We start from the raw sequence: 20,727 nt of genomic DNA, 5'->3' as shown, positions 1-20,727 counted from the left end.
CCTTCTTGATGAGGTCTTGGTTGGATATTTTAGTTTCTGTTCAGCTGGAACTACAAACAGGACATGAGAGTAGGCTGGCTGTTTTTCAGAAGAGCCATGCAGTAGGTGGAACCGTGTGACACTTGCTTTGTGCCACATCTTGAAAAACATTTGGAACCCATTTATGTACACAGCAGCCCATTTTAAACATTACGTTGTTTTGATGTTTTTAAAGTGTGATTTGGGTGCAGTTAGTGAAACATCCGTTTCCCTGTGACCATTTTAACTTTATGATTTAGTCGTATTTTAACTTGTGGGTGTTTCTTTATTTGTGTATGTGTTCATTCACTGTGTTTATTTACACCTCCTCAGTGGCTGGTCAGTGTATCTATCTCTCCCTTTGTCTCTCTCTTTCTCTCTCTTTCTTTCTGTCTCTCTTTCTTTCTCTCTCTCAATTTCAATTTCAATTGGCTTTATTGGCATGAATGCGCGATACATTGTTGCCAAAGCACTCAATACATTCAATACAACATTAGTGATTACAACAATAGTGATGGCAACACACACACACACACAGACACACACACACACACACACACACACACATACACACACAGAGAGATCAGCATTAAGGGAAAAATAAAAGATAAAAGTAAATGAATAAATAAAACAAAACAAGAAAGTAAATACGTTACCAGAAAATTATGTCTTTCTCTCTCTTTCTCTCCCTCTCTCTCTCTCTTTATTTATCTATCTCTCTCTCTCCCTCTCTCTCTCTCTTTCTCTCTCTCTCTCTCTCTCTCCCTCTTGCCATCACTGACCCTCTCTCCTTGGCCCCCTCAGCCATATTTCCCCCACCATGTCTATCACCTGCCGAGGCATTACTCTGCCATTACCCACCATGCCCCTCCATCCCGCCCACCCACTAAAGCCGGCTTTCACAAGGACCCCAATGGACTCGTAAGTACCTAGCCCACCCAGACCTCAGGCAGTGCCCCAGGCCCAGCACAGACTTACTAAAACAGACTGTTAACCAACCAGGCAATAACCTGTAACCATTAATTGACACCATTAAAAGGAACTGAATTGGTCTTTCATATTTTATCATGACTTATTTTTTGTTGTATGTTTCACTTTTCTGTTGAAAGCTGTTGGTTAAATGTGTGTAGCATGGTAGAAAGAGTAAAACTCAAACAAAATAGAAACGGTTCTTGCGCAAGTTTGGTTCTGTGCCCACTTGTCACATGTTCATTGGCGAGGCCACTCATTGGTGAGTGTGTCAGCACTACAGATTCATAGACCTGCTTTTGCCAGCATGTTCATCTTTACTCTCTGGCCTCGTTTGTTTGTGTGTGTGTGTGTGTGTGTGTGTGTGTGTGTGTGTGTGTGTGTGTGTGTGTGTGTGTGTGTGTGTGTGTGTGTGTGTGTGTGTAAATTAGTGTGTGTTTTTCCTCTCCCTTCTGTATCTCTTCCTCTCATCTCTTCATCTCATCTCCTCACCTCACCCTCACCCCGCCCCTCCCCCCTAACCCTGCCCAATCCTGTGTCCCCATCAGGACGCTATCAAAGAGGATGCCCATGAGGCCTCCCCGCCCCCCTCTCCCATGGTAACACCAGCAGTGTGTTCATGTGTGTGTTTGTGTGTGTGTGTGTGTGTGTGTTCACCACACCAGTCCCATGCGCTGTGCTGCAGTCTCTACCACAGATACGCACGCATCCGTCCATAAACACACCTATGCATGACTCCGATAGAGCCATCAGAAAAGACAGCTGGTTTGAGTCAGTGTGTGTTTTTGTATGCTGATAATGTTGTGCTGTTCAGCGTCAGAGTTGGATAGGTCCCCAGTGTTTGGCATGGGGGGACATGTTCAATGTATTATCCACTCCAGACTCGTGCGTGTGTGTGTTCTAAGGTGCTAAAAGTTAGAAGCGAGTTTGAGTTAGTCGTCATTTCCTATGCATTCACAACATTCCTACAAGGCTTTCAGATGGCCTGTAGCTATGTGTTGTTTGGGTTATGATGGCTAGATGATGTGTGTCATGGTGTGTGTGTACGTGTCTGTGTCTGTATGAGTGGGTATCTTTGCCTGTTGGCCGTGTGTGTGTGTGTGTGTGTGAGAGTTTGTTTGTATGACTCTGCATGCTGACTGTGTGTGTTTGTTTGTGTGACTGTGCATGGTGTGTGTGTTTGTGTGACTCTGTGCATGCTGACTGTGTGTGTGTGTTTCTGTGTGTGTGTGTGTGTGTTTCTGTGTGTGTGTATAACTCTGCATGCTGACTGTGTGTTGTGTGTGTGTGTGTGTGTGTGTGTGTGTGTGTTTGTGTGTGTGTGTGTTCGTGTGTGGGGCTGGAGGACTCTGAAGACGGCAGAAAGGGAACAGAGAACAGATGTGCCGTGATAAAGACAGCGGCCCTGGAATGTGTTCCTCCTCTCGGCCTATCTGACATGGGCATTACCCAGTGGCGTCAGGCTCTCTGGGAACACACTGGCTGCACTCATCCTCACAGCCCAAGACTCTCCTCTCCAATCTGCTCTCATCCTCTTCCTATCCCTCCTTCTCTCTCTCTGTCTCTCATCATCCGCTGGTCTCAACGCATCAATGTCTCCCCCCTTCTTTTCCTTCCTATTTTCTTCTGCTCTGTACAACCCGGAGGAAGAAATTGTCCATTTACCCATCTCACTCTCTTTCCCCCCGCTCTCTCTCTCTCTCTCTCGCGCTTTCTTGCCTCGTTCGGTCTTTGTGTCTTTCTTTCTTTATTTCTCCATCTTTCACAGCCCTCCTCTCATTGAGAGCTCTCCTCTCATTTCCTGTCCTGACCCTCAATAGCTCCTTCTGTCCCTCTCCTTTCTCTCCTCTCCCTCGCTCTCTTCTCCCTCCCTCTCTCTCTCTCTCTCTCTCTATCTGTTCTGCTCTGTTGTCCTCTGGGCAGTGTGGTGTAATTGGCTGCTGATAGTGGAGGCTGGCTTCCTCTGTCAGAGGGATTACCATCAGCGGCAGGGCCATGTGCACAATGCAGCGCGCTGGCCCTTATCTCCTCCCAGAGACGCTTCCTCCCTCGCGTGCCTCTGTTTCCTCTCGCTCTCTCTCTCTCTCTCTCTCTCTCTCTCTCTTGCTCTCTCGCTCTGTCTCTTTCTCTCTCTCATGGTCTCTCTTTCTCGCTCTGTCTCTTTCTCTCTCTCATGCTCTCTCTTTCTTGCTCTGTCTCTTTCTCTCGCTCTCTCCCTCTTTTGCTTTTCCTCTCTCTGTCTCTTTCTCTCTCTCTCTCTCTCGCTCTCTTTCTCATTCTGTTGCTCCCTAAAGCTCCTCTCGCTCTCTGTTGCTTTTTTCTAGATAGCCCCCCACCCCACCCTTCTCTCTCTCTCTCTCTCCCTGTCGCTCTTCTCTTCTCTGCTCTGCTCCACTCTCTCTGTAATTACTGTCTTATCACAACCAATGCTTTCTCACCCGCCTGTCTGTCTGTCTGGGTGGGTGGGTTGGGCTGGCTGGCTGGCTGGCTGGCTGGCTGCCTTTTTAAAGGTTTTCACATGATGGAACTTCTGCATTTCTTTTTTTTTTCCTGTCCTCACTCCGGAGGGGGCAAAGAAAAAAAACAGACTCGGCACTCCTCCTCCGCCTCCCTATCCTCCCTTGCAAACCTACGCTGGCTCTGACTCTCTCTAAGGGTCGACCGCAGAGATAAGGAATGTTGAGCTTCCACGAAGAGTGTGTAGTTTCAATTCAGATTTGAAGTGCCATGAACTCAGGTGACTTAAAAGGAGTGATTGCAGTAGACTCCAACTGTCTGTCTCGGAGAGGCCTGACCAGGCGCCTCTACCTCTGTGTGCTGTTTGAATGACTGACTGACTGTGGTGGATCTGATGCTGTATGTTAATGTTTCTCTCCCTCCTTCGCCTAATGGCTGTTTTACCACAATGAGTTTAGCAGGTGGCCTAATGGCCTCCCTCTGTCCGTTACCCACTCATCCCCCTCGCATCCTCTCCTCCTTTTCTCTCCCTCCCTCTCTCTTCCAAACAGTTGAAGACACAGGCTTCCAAAGCCAAGCAGGTACCGGCCTCTCTGGACTTTTATCAACCCAATTGTCTGCTTTGCTGCTGTAGCAAACCAACCAACCGCACTCACTCTCTCTTTTTTTGTTTCTCTCGCTCGCTCGCTCACTCACTCGGCATGCTGCTTAGAAACCAACACTGGCTGTCTCTTAGTGTTAGTGTGCACTGCCAATATCTTTTACCCTTTTGATTTGTTTGCAAGTCCTTTCAGTAGACAGCAAATCCACATTAGGAATTGAATATTGCTCTGTCATGCTTTTGACCTTTGATCAATTTGATTGGGCTGTTCTGCTACTGACAATGACTGTACGTATGTGTATGTGTATGTGTTGTGTATGTCAGCCCTGTAGTTGTTTTATTTCATACGTATGATGTGTGATGCCGTCACGTACGCTTCTGTTACACGCGTCACAGAGTGCCGACAAGTGCGTACCAGCCTCCAGCTCCAGATTACAGAACGCGTCACTCTGCAGCATATTCACTGTGCTCAAATTAAGTAAATATGGAAATGCAGCAGAATGTGAAAGTGAGATGCTAACGTTTGGTACTGCGGCTGAGTAACGCCCCGCGCCGTGGCGGCTGCTCTCCTCTGGTTTCGCTGTGCGGAGCTCTAGTCTGGTACTGTAACCCCCACGGCCACACAACTCCCAAATATGAATCATCCCAGCTGTCGCCGTTTTTATTAGCAAATGAATAGGGTGATTAAATCACCCGGTCTCTCAAATGAGAATACTGGGTGTGAGTCATTAAGCTGCTATTGCAGAGGCCCTGAACCCCCTCACCACCACCATAAAACACACACACACACACACACACACACACACACACACACACACACACACACACACACACTCAACAAATGCCTCCACCCCCCAGCTCATGATGGAGAGTCATTGGACATTATATTCCAGAGATCTGGAATATGGGTCGTAACACTTCCCATTCCCACTAATACATCTGTCTGGTGTCTGGCTATTAGTGCTCCTGAGGACGCCAGGTCTCTTTGTTCTGGTGTCCACGTAAGACACTGAAGGGCTAGTGGCCAATCAGAACCTTGTCAATCACCTGCATTGACATCAGGTTTTACGTATTCTCAACGAATATTATACATTGACACGTATGTGTTGGCTGTCCTCTCCTGTAGGGCATCTGTTTAGATACAACAGTCTGCTTTTATGGGAGAGAAGTGCTTCCAATAATATTATCCTGTAATTGTATTTCCTTTCAAGGGCCTACTTTTATTTATTTATTTTCTTTTCTTTTATTTATTATTTATCAAAAGCCAGACCTCTCCCTCTCAGCCCAGATAGAGAGCAACCTGTTCAGGACCCGAGGAACACGCCGGCGTTGCTCTTCCTCCTTATCAGGCCAACGGCCTCTGGGAAGCCCCGCCCCTGGCCGAGGAGTGAGCGCTGCATGGGCGAGAGCTAGTGGCACTCACCGCTTGATTATCAGCCCTGTGGAAAAGTCAGCTGGAGTAAGAGAGAGGGAGAGAACTGTAGATAGGCCGACCACAGGCGCTCTCTCTCCTCCACTTTCTATAACCTTCATGTGGTGTGCCGCAACACACACACACACACACACCAGACCAGGTGCTGTGGTCAGATGAGTGCCTGCTGCAGTGTGAGGCTCCCCAGCCCAGCAGGGTCCCTGTGCGCTGACTGCCAGCAGAAGCAGTAGCAGCAGCAGCAACCAAGCAAGCAACACCACCTGTATAGAGTGGCTATTTTTATAAATGGGCCTGTCTGAGAATACCAACAGACGCGTCCCGCTTTCAAAACGTTTGTTTAAACACCAGTTATATTTAAACAGCCTCTTCTCCCCCTCCAGTAGGCCCAGCGCAGTTGTGTTGTGTTTATGTCTGCAATGCTGTGCTGGATGCGTTCAGATGCGAATCTCCTTATTTGAGCCACACAAAGCAGGCCTCCTGCGTGTCAGTCCTTTTTTTTTCGGATTCTGGGCCTCCCCCTATTTCCTCCCAGGTGCGAGCTTTGATAAACGGCCACCATTTATTTTGGGCGTATTGGGCTTTTCGCACTTTTTTTTTTCACTTGATGAAAGACAGCTGCATCTTCTCTATTTAGCATTTAGCTATTTATCTTTTCCTCTCTATTTCTTGCCTGTGCTCTGCAGAATGTGCAAAACTTGTGTAATGAAGAGGGAAGCTAGTTCTCTAATGGCGGTTTCTGTGAACAGGCCCCTGGTTCCGGCATGGCCGCTGCTCCGTGGATCCCCCTGAGCTCCATGGGCACAGACGCCGTGTGCGAGCGTGTGAAGCAGACCGAGGGCATGGACGCCAGCATGCTGGAGCAGTACACCTCCACCATCAAGAAGGTGCAATTCACAAAAACATCCAACAAACAACTGCATCAGTTATGTTATGAAAACATCAACGCAAGACCAAAAGCGCAGCAATACATTTCAAATGTTTTCTTTAACATTCACATTTCTTTATCATTATCATCTGCCTTATGTTTTAAAATATCTAAATATATGTAGTATGTCTGTGTGTGGTACTTGGAAGTTCTGGTGAGGTTATGGTTTTGCCAACTGTTACACCCGCAAATGCTTAGTGGAAGGCAAGTTCTTGTGTGAAATGCAGCAAAGGCCTTGTGAGAGTGAATGTCTGGAGCTCAGTGGACCACTTCATTCTCCACTTCACTCTGTTGTTTGTGTCTCTCCACTGTAGGCCAATGTGAATGGAAGAGTCTTATCTCAGTGCAACCTGGATGAACTGAAGAATGAGATGAACATGAACTTTGGTGACTGGCAGCTCTTCAGAGCACTGGTGAGGCCCTGCCCTGCACTTATAATACTGTTTGAAAGCGTCTTTTATGACTTCTGTCATGCGGCCGCCCCCTCCCAAATAAATACATCAGCACCTCGTGGCCTGTGTTTGCCTGTTGGTGGGAGATTTAGTTCGGCACAAAACCTTTTTAATTCCCCCAAATCTCCTCGCTGATATATCTCAAAGTTTCCATAATCCTCTGGTAGAATCCCCCGGCTCTGGGTCTTTTTGAAATCAGCAACACATGTAGCCGTGTTGATCAGGTTTCCATTGGTGCTCACACAAAACGCATGTTGTGTTGCCAGCAAAGCGGGAAGCCATCTGGCCCAAGATGGTGGACGTCTGGATGAAGGAGGGTTATTGTCAGTGCGGACGCTCCGGTCCAGCCAAACATCTGAATAGCTCTGTTTTTTTAGATTTTTTTTTTTACGAGAAGTAGCTTTTTTTTCTGAGAAAAACACATACATCTGGTTCGAGGACGAGGACTCATCGAGAAGCGCTGGTGTATGTGTGGCCGCTGTGACAGCCATCATCAACTGAAGCTTTTTGAATGAAAACATGTCTTTTACTTGCAGTGCCCTTCAAAAGCCTTTGACTGCTTTCACGTCCTTCTGTACTGTTTTTAGTGTTTCAGTTACCGTTTTTGACTTCATATGCATTTGTGTGTGATGCAATGTTTGTTATAAACACAGTATTACACATAAACATAGCTGTTGGTTCAGCCTAGTTGTTTTACTGTTGTATCGCATGTTTCTTACCAGCAACTCCATGTCTGTCAGTGCTATTGGCAGATGAAGTATCTGCCTCTTCAGTGGACTATTTTTGCACTCTTTTAAGGTTATGGAGCAGCGCCATGCAGAGAGCCAGCCACTGCACGACGACTCCCGCGCAGGCAGTGAGCTGGGCAGCAGCATCGTGGGGGGTCCTGTGGAGCCCAGCAGGCGTCCTGGAGGGCCACCTGACGCCGCCGCGCTCCCCTCAGAGGGGGCCATGCGGTACAGCCTGAACCTGAGCTTCGAGGAGCTCAGCAACGTGGGCCTGGAGGAGCCACCACCGAGACACAGCAGCTCACACTGGACGGTAGGGTGACCATGCGTGCATACATATACATATACACACACGTACATGTACACGTACACATACACGTACACTTACACACACACACACACACACACACACACACACACACACACACACACACACACACACACGCGCTTATACATTGTGGGAAACAATGTGGGAATTTAAATATAGATATACTTTCATATACGTATTCAGAACTTTATACATAGAAATCTAATCATGCCCATTTCTAAACTTCCTTTGACTCCTATTTGCACTCAAAATAAAAAAAAAACACCTTTCACAAACTCAAACAGCCCCTTGCGCAGTCATTCTCTCACTGATACATAGGCACACATACACACACACATGCATGTGACCGACTACTGCAGAGAACTCCCACTTCCTGTGCAGTAGTGAGTATATACTGTGCGCTGGCCAAGCTTCTGTATTTCAGTAGCCTCAGCAGAGCAGAAAATAGCCTGTGGGTTTTGGGTGAGAAACTGACCTCCACACGCGGAGGAAGTGAGGATCTGGCCCGGCAGCCGCGTGGAGGGAGGGAGAGGCCTGCTTGTGTCAGAGGACCCCCTCCTCTTCACTACTGGCTGTTTCTGCCCACTCTGCTCACACTCACAGAGGAGTCAGAAAAAAACATCTGACCAATCTCACACACACACACACACACACACACAAACACACACTCACAAACACACACTCACACACACACACACACACACACACTCACAAACACACACACACACACACACACACACACACACACACACACACACTCACAAACATACAGACATAAATATGCACTTTTTCGGTCCAATGGTTTACTATGCATTGGTAAAAGTAAATTACCAGTACTTTTAAAATGTTTACCACCCCTAATTTGTATTCTGTGTGTGTGTGTCTGTGTGTGTGTGTGCGTGTGCGTGTGCTTGTGCGTGTGGTCCCCTCACTGTTGTCATGGCAATAGGCCCCGAATCACAGGTACCCCAGCATGACCAGCCTGAACTCCCAGGAGTCTTCCAATGACATCTGCAAGCTGACCGACATGCAGCAGTCTGAGTACCACAATGCCTACCAGGAGTACATCGCTCAGATGTCCCAGCTGGAGGGCCCAGGCACTGGGATGGAGGACAAGGCCAAGGAGGGTGAGCCAGACTGCCGCAAACCCTTCCCCAAGGGTCGGCCTAAAGTCACAGATGCCAGTGACGGCGACGTCAACGCCCAGCTAGACCCGATCACAGAGGAGGATGAGAAGCCTGACCCCAGCGCCGCCGCCAGAGCCCTCCTGAGCCGCAAAACCAAGGGCCCGGGGCCGCACTACCACAATGTGCCCAGCGACGAGGACGAGTCCGGGGACGAGGAGTCGGACAGCACCCCGCTCCTGAGTGAGGAGAAGAGGCGCCTGGAGGCTGAAGCCCAGGCACCCGAGAGCGTTCACCTGCTGGCCAAGGGGCAAGACTACCTGTCTGAGATCCTCCTGGATAAGAAAGACTCGTCGGACTCCGGCCTGCGCTCCAGCGGAAGCTCCTCCGACCGCTCGCTGCAGGACACCGGCTCCGAACCAGAGAAGGCCGAGCCAGAACCAGAACCAGAGCCGGAGAGCTCCGTCCTGATCGAGCTGCTGGAGACGGAGGGCCTGGTGAAGAAGCGCAACCTTCCCAGGAACCTAAGCGAGCTGCAGGACGCGGCGGTGATGCGCATGTCCATCTGCTCGGAGGCTCCGTCGGAGGGCAGCGTCTTGGCCAGCAGCCCCGAGGAGAACTGGCCCGCCTCGGCCGTCACCAACCTCAACCACTCGGCCAGCAGCAGCACCCTACACAACAACAACAACAACAGCGCCAACTCCCAGCATGCCTTGCAGGAGACCACCACCACCACTGTTGACGACCCGCCGATCATCATCAGGCCGGGCTCCACCAACACCTCCACCTCCATCACCACCACGGCTGTCCTGCACAACAAGAATCTGGGAGCGATCCACGCAGACGAGGAGCGTGAGAGTGTCCTGTGAAGCAGCTAAAGGGGAGCGCACAACCTGCTACCATCTTGAGCGTTCAAGCCATATCTGTAAGGGAGTTGAAATTAAAAGCTAAACGGTGGAGAGTTTGCATTTCAAAACATCAGTACAGTTATAATCACTTGGTTTAAGAACATTTATTTTGAGATGTAAAGTGTCAAACAATTCTTAGAACTCAATCTTTGGGAAGGAGCCAGACTTTCTGGCTGCCTAGATGTGAAGTTACTCAATATTTGCTGGAAGAACTTTATTTAATCTTCAAAGTGTGATCAATGTGTCAAATGATTAAAAATCATGTGGATTTAGAAATAGAGTTTTGTGCCGAGTTGTGAACTGTTAACTGTGATGTTACGATAAGTCATGTACGGTGTATTAATGTGTTGTCTGTATGTGAAGTGTTGAGACAGATGTTAAGGATTACAAAAATTGTGTGTGGTTTATGGATTTACTCCCTTCACAAAATACCCCTAACTTCCCTTCAAAAATCCTCCTAAATGCCTTATTTATCTGTTTATAATTCAGTGGTATAAGGAAAGGTTCATTGAAAGTTCAAGGTTCATTGACACACTTGCATACAGTAATTGTATGCTGTTTGATGTGATGGTTGAAAAATCTCTTTTCTTGAAAAGCTTTGACTCTTAGTTGAGCAGATTAAATCTTCAGATGTTGTGAGCCAAATCGATGTGGAAAAAAATAGATGTTACAAGTCGCTGTCACGTGACATGGCAGCCCTGTGAGAAATATTTTGCATGCACTGTAGGTGTGTCTTAGTAAATGTACCTTGTCTTTGTCTCTCTAAAAAAATAAACATGCCTGGCTGCAAAAAAAAATCCATTCTCATTATAATTCCTGTTATTTAAAGTGGGTTCTATTTGTATCCCCGTGCATTACACTTACATTAAGTGGGGAGAGGAATTTGAGAGTAAACACATCTTACCCTGGGCACTATGCTGTTCAATCAGTTGGGGCCTAAATTACTACCAGTAGGTGGCAGACTTCTCCAAAATATTGACTGACAAATTTTAAAAGAGCGGAAGAAAGCACTCTGTGTAGCTCCTACACTTGAGGTATGAAATGGTTATGCCACATGAGGAAGTGGAGTAATGATTGGCACAATCTTATGTTTGTCACTCACCACACATAATCAAGCTAAAATAAGTTAACATATTCATACACTGGATATGCGAGCGTGGACTCTTACAAAGTCGTTTATTTTACTGATAAAGCATAAACATAGCGTTTTGACATGAACATGAAAACAACCGTGATAAATAGACATTTCAAACACCATTTAGGATGGACACAAACTTCTACTGTTAAATGCTCTTTCATTTGACAAACTGCTCAGTTAATTTATGGTTTTTGAATAGAGGTGTTGGTGACAAGGTGGCCTTTATAGGCTACTGGCTCACCGACGCAGCCAGTACGAAATTGTTTTGATTCGTCAAGTGAATTAGCTGCCTCACAAGCCAATTGTGTCCTTCACGCACAAGCACATTGATTGACGGCCTTTAACTTGCGGTCAAAGTTGGCATATTTCAGCTGTAAAGGCGACAAGACCACTTTCACCAGTAAACAGGTTTGTGTAACGCTTGTTACCTAATTTTGTACCGCCTTTAGCTTGAGACACTCACTGCCTTGTGATGGGAGAAGAAACGACCTGTGAACTAGACTGTTAATGAACACCTGTTAACCTATTTGGCCAATGTCGCCACAGGTGAGAGGATGGAGTACGGACATTATGAGTTAAAGCGTGTGGAATGGGCCAGTACAGCACAGTGGTACAGACCAGCTTTAACTCTATTCCATCAAATTTAGCAGTGTGTAATCGTTGGGGAAATGGTTTTTACCATGTAGTCACCTAGTGGATTCTGCGTCAACGTTCAGACCATGAACCTCGCAATGAGGTTAGGTCATCAATGGATACAGGAGATGCATACCACATGACATTTCACGCCCTTGTAGTAAGTAGTAGGGTTCAGGATGCTGTCCGTCTGTTCAGCAATGTACAGTCTACAGTTGAGGGTGGTCAAATAAAGCATTTGATTTATTTTGTATAAAAGGTACAATTTACAATATTACTTTTATAAAAAGTTTCAGCATAATTAAGTACAGCTTTACACTTTTGCAGAAATGTGTAATTTCCACAACTATACAAGATAAAACTCCGTTAGAGTTTACAACGTTTCACTCGTCCATGTCATGTACATCATCCAGTCCTCCGATGTGCCAAAATTACAATGATCTGACAAAACAAAGCCTACTAAACTTTTTACAGCGACGAACCGTGTTGTCCCCTATTCACGCTCCACCTTAGCAGAAAAAGTGAAGACTTCACAAGAGAAAATGGAATCCTTTTGACAATATTCTTCTTTCATTCTCCTCCCAGTGTCGGGAATATAGTGCTTCTTCCATTTGAAGAAAGGACCTAACGAGTCTAACGATAAATAATAAGTGTCCAAAATGATAAACACGATCACATAAGATTGTCCTTTTATGCAAAAAGTCTTTTGAATCAATTAAAGATTAAATCCAGACCGAGAACAAAAATGGAGGGGAAAAGTCCGTTCCCAGGTCCTGTGTTTTCCCCGTCCTAACCAAACACCTGCAAAAGATTGAGAAAGAGGCGCGTTGAGAAAATGCAAACAGGGCAGAGATCCGGACAGACTGGCGCCAGAGAGGAAGCCACAGTTTGAACATTTAACCAAACACTCCAATACTGAAAAAACCCTGGAGTCCAGATGGACACAGTTTCACAAGTTGTACTATAAGCTACAGTCCGAGACAAGGCCGAGATGCGGTTCTTCGTGACTCTGGCGCTTGAATCTGTATTGGACTCTATATTGAAAACATCCATCGGTATCCCAAACATCCCAAACATGTTTGAGATACCTATGGATGCGAACATCTATACCGTTCCAACAATTATGATTTCACAGATGGTGCGATTATTCTTAAACACCACGTTATTCGATAAAGCAGGCTAATCGTGCCATTTGTCATACTTTGTGTGCCAATGAGACCTTTCAAATTTGCGTAATCAAAATATCCCGTAAGCCTGTGTAAATAGAATACAGTTTATTTATCTAAGGCGACATGTAGCCTACATTGTAACTTACAAAAAACGTCTAAAATATCATTCCTGTAGCCTACGACATGCAAGACAGTCGTTTAATATGTAAAACTGCATTATCAAAATAAACAAGGTGGGTTGAAATAGCAGAACACCATGAAATTGATAAAAGACTATTTACCATTTTAACGGTAGAGCGTCTTATGGTCGTCTGTGGTCAAGTCTGATTGAAACTCCGGAGACTGTGGGAAGAAAACAAAATGTATTATTAGTTAGGTTACCATTAAAACGTCTCAAGCAGTCTGTATAATCTAGCCTATATTAAATGCTGTGGCGTACAGCTGTCATTCAATTAACAGTATAGCTTGCACAAATAATCGAACCTATCTGTTCATATATGCAGACATTGCGCAGGCAGGCGATGGTTTTGTTTTGAGCGAATGAAAGAGAGCCTGAGACCCTTCCATCCCCGCGCTTTGCTCATCAACCGCTTAATATTTATCCTAAATAGATTTCATACCTGTAGTGATAAGATGCTTATGTCTGTGTTGAGAGTTGTCAAGGGTGTTCTGGATGTTGCCTGCCCTGGTCGCGGGTGATGAAGGCTGGTTAATGCAGAATTGGAGTCGAGGGCAATCTGCAGATCCAGAATGTAATCGATGACATGCTGCAGGATTTCCATCTTGCTAACGTTCTTGTTCTGGGGGATGCTGGGCACCAGCTCCTTCAGTTTTAAATAACAGTCGTTCATGTTGTACAGCAGACTCAGAGGATCATCCACGGGGGTCTTGCTTCGGGAGATTCCAAGAGTGTGTTCTGTCAAAGTAGCGCTGTTTTTTCTGAAAGATCTCACCGGGCTTATTGCTTTCATATTGACACTCGTACGATTTAGTCGTTGATTGCGTCGAGAATTATTGTTCTGTAGCACTCCTACTTCTCCAGCCGATGGTTGTCGAAGCAAACGCACTGGATTACCAAGCTGTCATTGCTGTATATATAGCCACCGATGTGGGGTTGTTACGCAGCGGTTCTGTGTCTGTTGATTGGTGCTCGCAGCCACGTCCATCATCGCTCCTCGTGCCACAGCATAGGTCCGTCCACGGAAAGCTCAAGTCCCTCCCTGACCTTCCGCGTTCTTAACCAGTGAAAGCGAGTGAGGTGGTGCTGAAAGCTTTCAGCTTCCGTGGGTAATTTCACAAATTGAGCATTATACCTGTTTCTGATGAAAAGAATTAATGATTCGCAAAAGATTATCACAGAACCATACGCTAGTGTGTCCGAAAATGAGGCACGGTCCCAAACGACTAATTAAACAAACCCATTGCCAGACGTGTAGATTTATTTCTTAGCCTCTTTTTAATGTGCCTTTCTCTAATGTTTTAGATCTGCAAGAGGCAAAAATCTTAATTTGGTGGGAGACTGTTGATCGTTCCGTTTCTCTATGAAAATATAATACAGTGTTTTAAGGGGCATTTTTCTCTTTCAGTTGGGTGCGTTGACATAGGCTTGCCTACGCTTGGGTAGTAGTCTGGACCTGGCTATCTAACCTTCAAATGCATACACAGTGACTACTCAGGTGTAACCTATTGTAGCAAGCACTGCTGCAAAAGTCCTTAATGTCAAACGTCTTTCAGCTGCATCACCGGGGGGCTGGGGCATGGTGATTTTGTTGAATCGTTACCCAGGGCAGGGGTGACTGGAATGACAATATGATTTTGCACATTAAACAAGCGCACTTTTGAGGGGCAGTGCTTGAGGTCGTGTGTTTTGAATGTTACTGATTTTTAAGCACAAATCAGTCTTGAAAGAGCTAAAACTTTTAACGAAACAGACAAGTGTGAGCTTAAGTGTCATATTTTTTGGTCAGTGAAAAAACGTTTGAAGCAACTGTTTTGCATCCCTGTGCTGATGCAGCATAGCATCTTTGCAAGTAGTCTGAGTAGAAGAACTGTCCATGACCGTAAGGAATGCAGCTGTCCTGAAACAAATTATGTAGCCTAAACTAAGGCTAAAATATGAACATAGGCCTTGAGCCTAAAGGTAAGACTTATATAGGCTGACTAACAGACTTATTTTGAGATTTAAAAAAGCCTACAAATAAATGGAATAATTTATAAGGCTACCCTTTTGAGTGCAATTGAGAATATGTCTCTTATCAACCACTGGCCTATTGGACAGTTCGTTTTCTGGATTGTTTAAAGCAAGCATTGTAGGACTGGCATGCGATTTCTGGTTTAGGGCAGAAGACCCTGTGTTCTCTACTGACGCCTGCGGTGGGTTGGAGTGCAGTGGAGCATAGTTTCCCTTTTGTTTTTATTAATCCCACAACAACAATGTAAAGTTATTACGACTATTTGCTAATATTTCGTAGCCTACTTCGCAGCTGTTGGTCTTAGTACATTGTCTTAAAACAGAACCTAAATTCTGTCATACAAAAAGAGTCTGCTTCTGTTTTATTGCTCTAATGCATTTCTAATGCCACAGGATGCCACTGTTTTTTGCAGTCCTTGTGCACATCTGGTCCGATTGGCTTTCCTCATTTTGTTTTCCCGATCTTTTTGTTCTCACAGCTGTGTACATTTCGCATGACACCCTGACTGATCCTTGACAGGTGATGAATTGGCACCAAGCAAGCTGCGGCACTGTGCACGGCCGCGAGCTCATGCTCTCGCAGACTCTCTGGCGCCAGCCCCGTGACGTCACCCCATTCACAGCAGCCCTCCAGCCAGTCCTCACGGCGCCGTGCAGGCGGCTGCTATGGTGACGGGGGCCGTCACTCAGCACAAGTTCTCAGCTGATCAATGGGACCGAGCGCAGCGAGATCAGAGTCGGGTTCGTCAACTCGGACCTCCTTTGCTCAGGGGCCCGCACACCTGCATCGATTTGCATTTCTTAAATTACGTTTTACTTGGAATAGTGACATTCGGTACAGGCCTTTTGTATAAACAATGACGTGCTTTTTAACTTTAACTTTTAACTGCCGGGGGGAGGACCGTGTTTTAGGCTCTACAAATGCCCTTTTTCACATCTGTAATATAGACCAGCCTATCTCGTTTCGTTTTCTTTTCTATTATTCAGCAACTTAATAGGCTGCTAGTCCGAGGAAACAATGTTTCCAATGTTTCGAACTGCACCTCGACTAATGTTAAACAAAACGTTTTACAAATAAACTGTGTCACGAGATCAAGGCACTACTGTCCTTCCACCACTACTTTCTATCTGGATTATGAACTCGAGTCGAGTTACTCGACAACGCTGTCTAAATGTTTCTGAGTAAAGATCATCTAAAATGACATTAGACTGTATGTCCACGAACGAATCTTAGGTACAACAACAGCAAGGAAACAAAATCAAGGTTGCCAGAGTTGATGTAGGCTACGCTCCACAGGCTGGCGTCTGAATGTCTGCACCGCCTCGTTGTTGATATAGCCTTGCTCACTGCAGCTGCACTCGACGCACAATCCGCTCACAGTATCACAAAACCCAAGTTTGGGTTTAACCCTCGCAAAGTCCTTCAGTGTGTTTGCCTCAAATTAGTCGCACTACGCAGTCCCACTGCATGACCACAATACGTCCCTTATCCGCGAGCACAAGGAATACTCTCTGTCTCAAGCCTTTAAAATAAACCACCTAGAGCAAACTTAAGAAAAACTTTTAAAAAACACAGAAGCACTTCTATAAAGTCTACTAAGTGTCGGATGTTGGTGGAGGCAGGCGCCATCTGCCTGAATAGACAATGTCCTCAATCAACTTAAGTTACAGAAAGTCCCCAAATCCTGCACCCAATATCTATAGGCTACGGTTGCAAAACAAATGTGCGATTCACCATACGGAATAGATGCACAATTCCCTCGCATGTACACTATAAGCTACGAAAAAAAACAGATAGGCTTCAACATTCGAAACGCGTCACGACTTCCGAAATCATTACAGAGGCTTATATTCTGCTACTTGTAGAATAATTCTAAAACTCTTATTGAACACGCTACATTTTCGCCTGTTTCACCGCAAAGCGCATCCAGTCCAGAAAGCACCGACTCGGGCGAATCAAGGCGCAGGCTGCCTTGCTCTTCTTCACTCTGGGCTTTGTACCCTGTCGCAGTTTAGGAGGTTCCCACGCGCCTGTCGCGTGCTGCAGTACACACATAAAACAGTGGCCCGCGACTCTTGTAGCAACACCGACACCAGGGGCGTGGCTTTTACGTTAATCTATTGTTCGACTTTCCTAAAAGGACTGCTGAAATCCGATACCCCTTAGATTTGACCAAACGTCTCAATTTAAAAATAGTACAACCCAGGGACCCTGTTAACAGTTGGAAACATTCAGGGTTTAGGCTAGACCTGTAGGGGGTCCGGGGCATCCAAAATTCAATATTTTCGTTCAGTTTTTTGAGGCTGTAAGAGTAAGCATATATAGACAGTCCATGGCATACAGGGCCAGTCGTCTGTCTGACAGGAACATTACCCCATCCATTATACCATAGCTACTGCTTGTTCACATGAAAACAGTTTAATGCTAGGTCACACTGACACGGGGCATGGACATCGCCATTGGTTACCCATTGATTCTGGACAAAGCATTTGCTAGGTTTTATAGACAGTAATTGCGTGTTCATGTACACGTAGCCTAATATTGTTATCAGAAAACAACGTCAGCCTTTGTTTGGAAAACCGAGGTTAAGATAGGCCTATAAAGTGCTGTTTGGAGATCGATTTTTATCTATTAAAGATTAATCTAAACTGTTTTCATGTTTAATTATATTTTACCTTTCGCAAATGATAACTGGAGATAATTCGTCCACCACTTCCTGTAGCCTCGCCTGTGCCTTGTTGCCTTCATCCTTTTATTTTTGTAAAAACGTTTTATTTCCATAGCCTTCAAGTCTTGCCTTTATTAATTAGGTAGCTGGCTAACACAAGATACCAACAGTGCAACCGGTGAGGTCTCTCTTTGGCACTCTTTATTATATTATTGTTCTTATTTTTGAGAAGCAGGACTATTCATTAAACATCTGGTTTTATGCCCATGGTACAATGACTGAAGCTATACCCACCATAGAACTCAAGCTTGGGTGGTAGCCTATTTTAGGCATAGGCAGAGAATCCAGATAAAAATGAGTAAGTGGAATATATAACCAAACAGTGTGGGGACAAAACTATGTACTCTGTAATCGTCGCAACCTGTGCGTTTAGCCTGATAGTTTTAACCCAATAGCACGTTCAGCCCTGTTTTTGTCACTGAGAGTGAACACATTTTAGCTGTGACACCAAATACATTTCATGAATCATGTTTCTCAATAATACGTCATTTGATTAGACCTTAATATATGTGTAATCATTTAGACAAGTACATCACATTATAGTACTATTTGTAGGCTGTACAAAATGTGTATCTGAACTTAAAGTATTAAAATACGAGACCTTCATCGAAGAACCCTGCCACTAGTTAATCAGTCCTCTGAGAGACCTCTCATCTAATCAACCTGGAACCTCACTGAAATATGAGGAGACCCATCGCCACACAGAGGGGCCCCCATATGGATTGAGGGGAGATGTGGCCAACTTGGAGGGGAGACAAAGAGGCTGATGTGTGTGTGATGCAGCCACCAGGCCCAGGCTAAGAGACGCTGCTGCATTTCTAAGCAGCACACTGGGCTGGTGGATGGACATCACGGGACTGCATGTCTTTTTCTCTCACATACCATCACATGATGTCAGAAGATAAATACTGGTCCATCTGGATGCTAGTGTGTGTGTGTGTGTCACACAGAGAGAGAGAGAGGAAGACGTCTTTATCTTGAAAGGATCACTTGTCAGTCTCAACTGAAGTAACACAAGGGAATTGAGAATATGTATGAGATCTGAAACTGTCACATACTGCATTTGCCCGCAACTCACTGGCTGTTTTTTGCAGTAACTGCCATTTTGAACTTCCCTGAGTCTGGTCTCCGTCCACCTTGGCCAGTGCTTTTCCACCCAAAGCCGAGAACAGTAGTGATCTTCACTTCCCCCCTGAGTTTTGTTCTCAGTCACTCAGCTCTTACTCAATCTCCGTCTCTTTATATAGCCTAGAGGGAAGAGAGAGTCAATGTAGGACTCTTTTCACTTTGACAAGGAATATGGCTTAGAAAACATGGTGTGTCATGCTACATTTGTAGAACCTTTTCAGAGTAGGCCTGTGTGGCCACAGCATCACTTGAATTTCCACATGGTATGATCAAGATGGTATTAGTTATGTTTTCCTTCAAGCGAATAGGTTGATTTTCATATGTATCTCCTAACTTTACAACAAGACCATTTATAGCCAGCCCATGTATTATGTCAAACTATAGCTATGGTGTTCATAGAGTAGGAGAAATAATTATCTGTGAGATTGCCTTATAAGACTTAATCCTGATTAAGGTTACATGTTTAAAAATTGTTTGAAGAACATGTAAAGAAATAGTACAGAAGTGAGTTTTTTGTTATCTAAAATGTTGCATATCTTATGGCCGACGTGTTCCCAAGGGCTTCTGAGCCAGAGACACCACTCACTGAAGGTTCTCAATGATCCTCTGCCTTTAACCAATCAAGTGCCAGAGAAGTTCAAAATCTTTCAGTTCAAAATGAGAATCCCAGTGATGGGCAGGACAGAGATTTGGAGGGGAGGGAGGAATGGAGAGGTTTGGTTTCAAACCTCCATAGAGCTATCTTGATTAGCTGGTCTTGTATGTTGTATGATCTATAGCCGTGGCTTGGCGGTGATTTAGTAGTATTAGTATTAGTATTAAACCTTGTGTTGTTTCAGGACTGCAGACAGCTTCACTACTGCTGACATCTGAGCTCACAGCCACTGTAGCTGGACAGCCAATCACTTTCACAGTAGCATTAGTCAATTAGATATATTCTTGGAATAATCCAGACCAATATGATCACAGTGATTTACATTTTTCTGCAAATGTATTACAAAGCACATTTCATACTAGGCAAGCAGTATTTACTGATAACACAAAATAGATGGGAGAAATGGCGAGGCATTGATTAGAACTCCTTTGCATATTTTATTGAGATTCTGATTAAAAAAATTAATGGAAAGTCCTTGTGAAATCCTGCCTGCTGTCAGAATCCTCAGAATGTGAAACAGTCCCAACTATAACATCTCATGTACTTATATTGTCAGTGTGTATCTGTTATTTCTGAGCAAGTCGATGCATTCAATTGAACAGTGACGCGGATGCGAGGGTGGCACCCCTATCCGTGGGGCCGTGTGCTGCTGGCGAGGGAGTGCTTTTTAAGCGATCCCACACAACAAAGGTCTCAGAGGCCTAATCCTCTCTTTCACTCTTATCCTCCTCTACTCCTAAGTCTCTCTCACAGGATCAGACAAAGAGGCGCAAATACTTTCTCATGCCTTTCTCTGCCTCTGGGCTCTCGCCCTCGTCCGGGCCCTACCCCGGCCTCCACAGAACCTTCCCCCGGCCCCCAAAAGACCACTTTAGCCTCTCACCCAACAGAGGCCCTAGGACCTTTCTGGAGATGAGGTCCTTGGGGCTTTTTTTTTATTTGAGGAACAATGACTAAGCCTGGCCTGAGTTATGTATTAAGTCTTTGAGGCCGTAGTCAGCAGTGATCCGTGTCATTGTGTGGCTGAATGTGTGTGCATTTGTGTGTTTGAGGCTGGGAGAAACATTCCACTGCAGCACTGATTTCTCGGGAGCCCACTGCCACTGCGTCTACTTGCGGTGATTTACGCGGTAAACATGTTG

General features: G+C 45.4%; 2 protein-coding genes across 7 annotated transcripts in view; one reads left to right on the top strand and one right to left on the bottom strand.

Annotated features, from left to right (window-relative positions):
* Positions 1–10,739, top strand: part of kidins220a (kinase D-interacting substrate 220a) — a 49,789-nt gene extending 39,050 nt beyond the window's left edge. For 3 of the 6 annotated variants that reach the window (XM_080850429.1, XM_080850431.1, XM_080850430.1), the window contains 7 exons: positions 823–939; positions 1,536–1,586; positions 3,996–4,025; positions 6,224–6,361; positions 6,717–6,815; positions 7,653–7,895; positions 8,860–10,739. In XM_080850429.1, coding sequence (XP_080706555.1) covers positions 823–939; positions 1,536–1,586; positions 3,996–4,025; positions 6,224–6,361; positions 6,717–6,815; positions 7,653–7,895; positions 8,860–9,903 — 1,722 coding nt within the window. In that variant the 3' untranslated portion in view covers positions 9,904–10,739. The other 3 variants (XM_080850432.1, XM_080850434.1, XM_080850433.1) reach the window with 3 other exon arrangements.
* A 430-nt stretch (positions 10,740–11,169) lies between these two features.
* On the bottom strand, positions 11,170–13,931 carry id2a (inhibitor of DNA binding 2a). The gene is made up of 3 exons (XM_080849738.1): positions 13,503–13,931; positions 13,164–13,224; positions 11,170–12,514 (listed from the first exon to the last, which is right to left on the bottom strand). Exons 1-2 carry the CDS (start codon positions 13,851–13,853, stop codon positions 13,168–13,170), a joined length of 408 nt encoding a protein of 135 aa, XP_080705864.1. The 5' UTR covers positions 13,854–13,931; the 3' UTR covers positions 11,170–12,514; positions 13,164–13,167.
* Between the last annotated feature and the right edge of the window lie 6,796 nt (positions 13,932–20,727).

Source organism: Sprattus sprattus, assembly GCF_963457725.1.
Source record: "Sprattus sprattus genome assembly, chromosome: 13".
NCBI lineage: Eukaryota > Metazoa > Chordata > Actinopteri > Clupeiformes > Clupeidae > Sprattus > Sprattus sprattus.
Note: the sequence above shows the minus strand (reverse complement) of the source record. Positions and strands in the feature narration are given on the sequence as shown.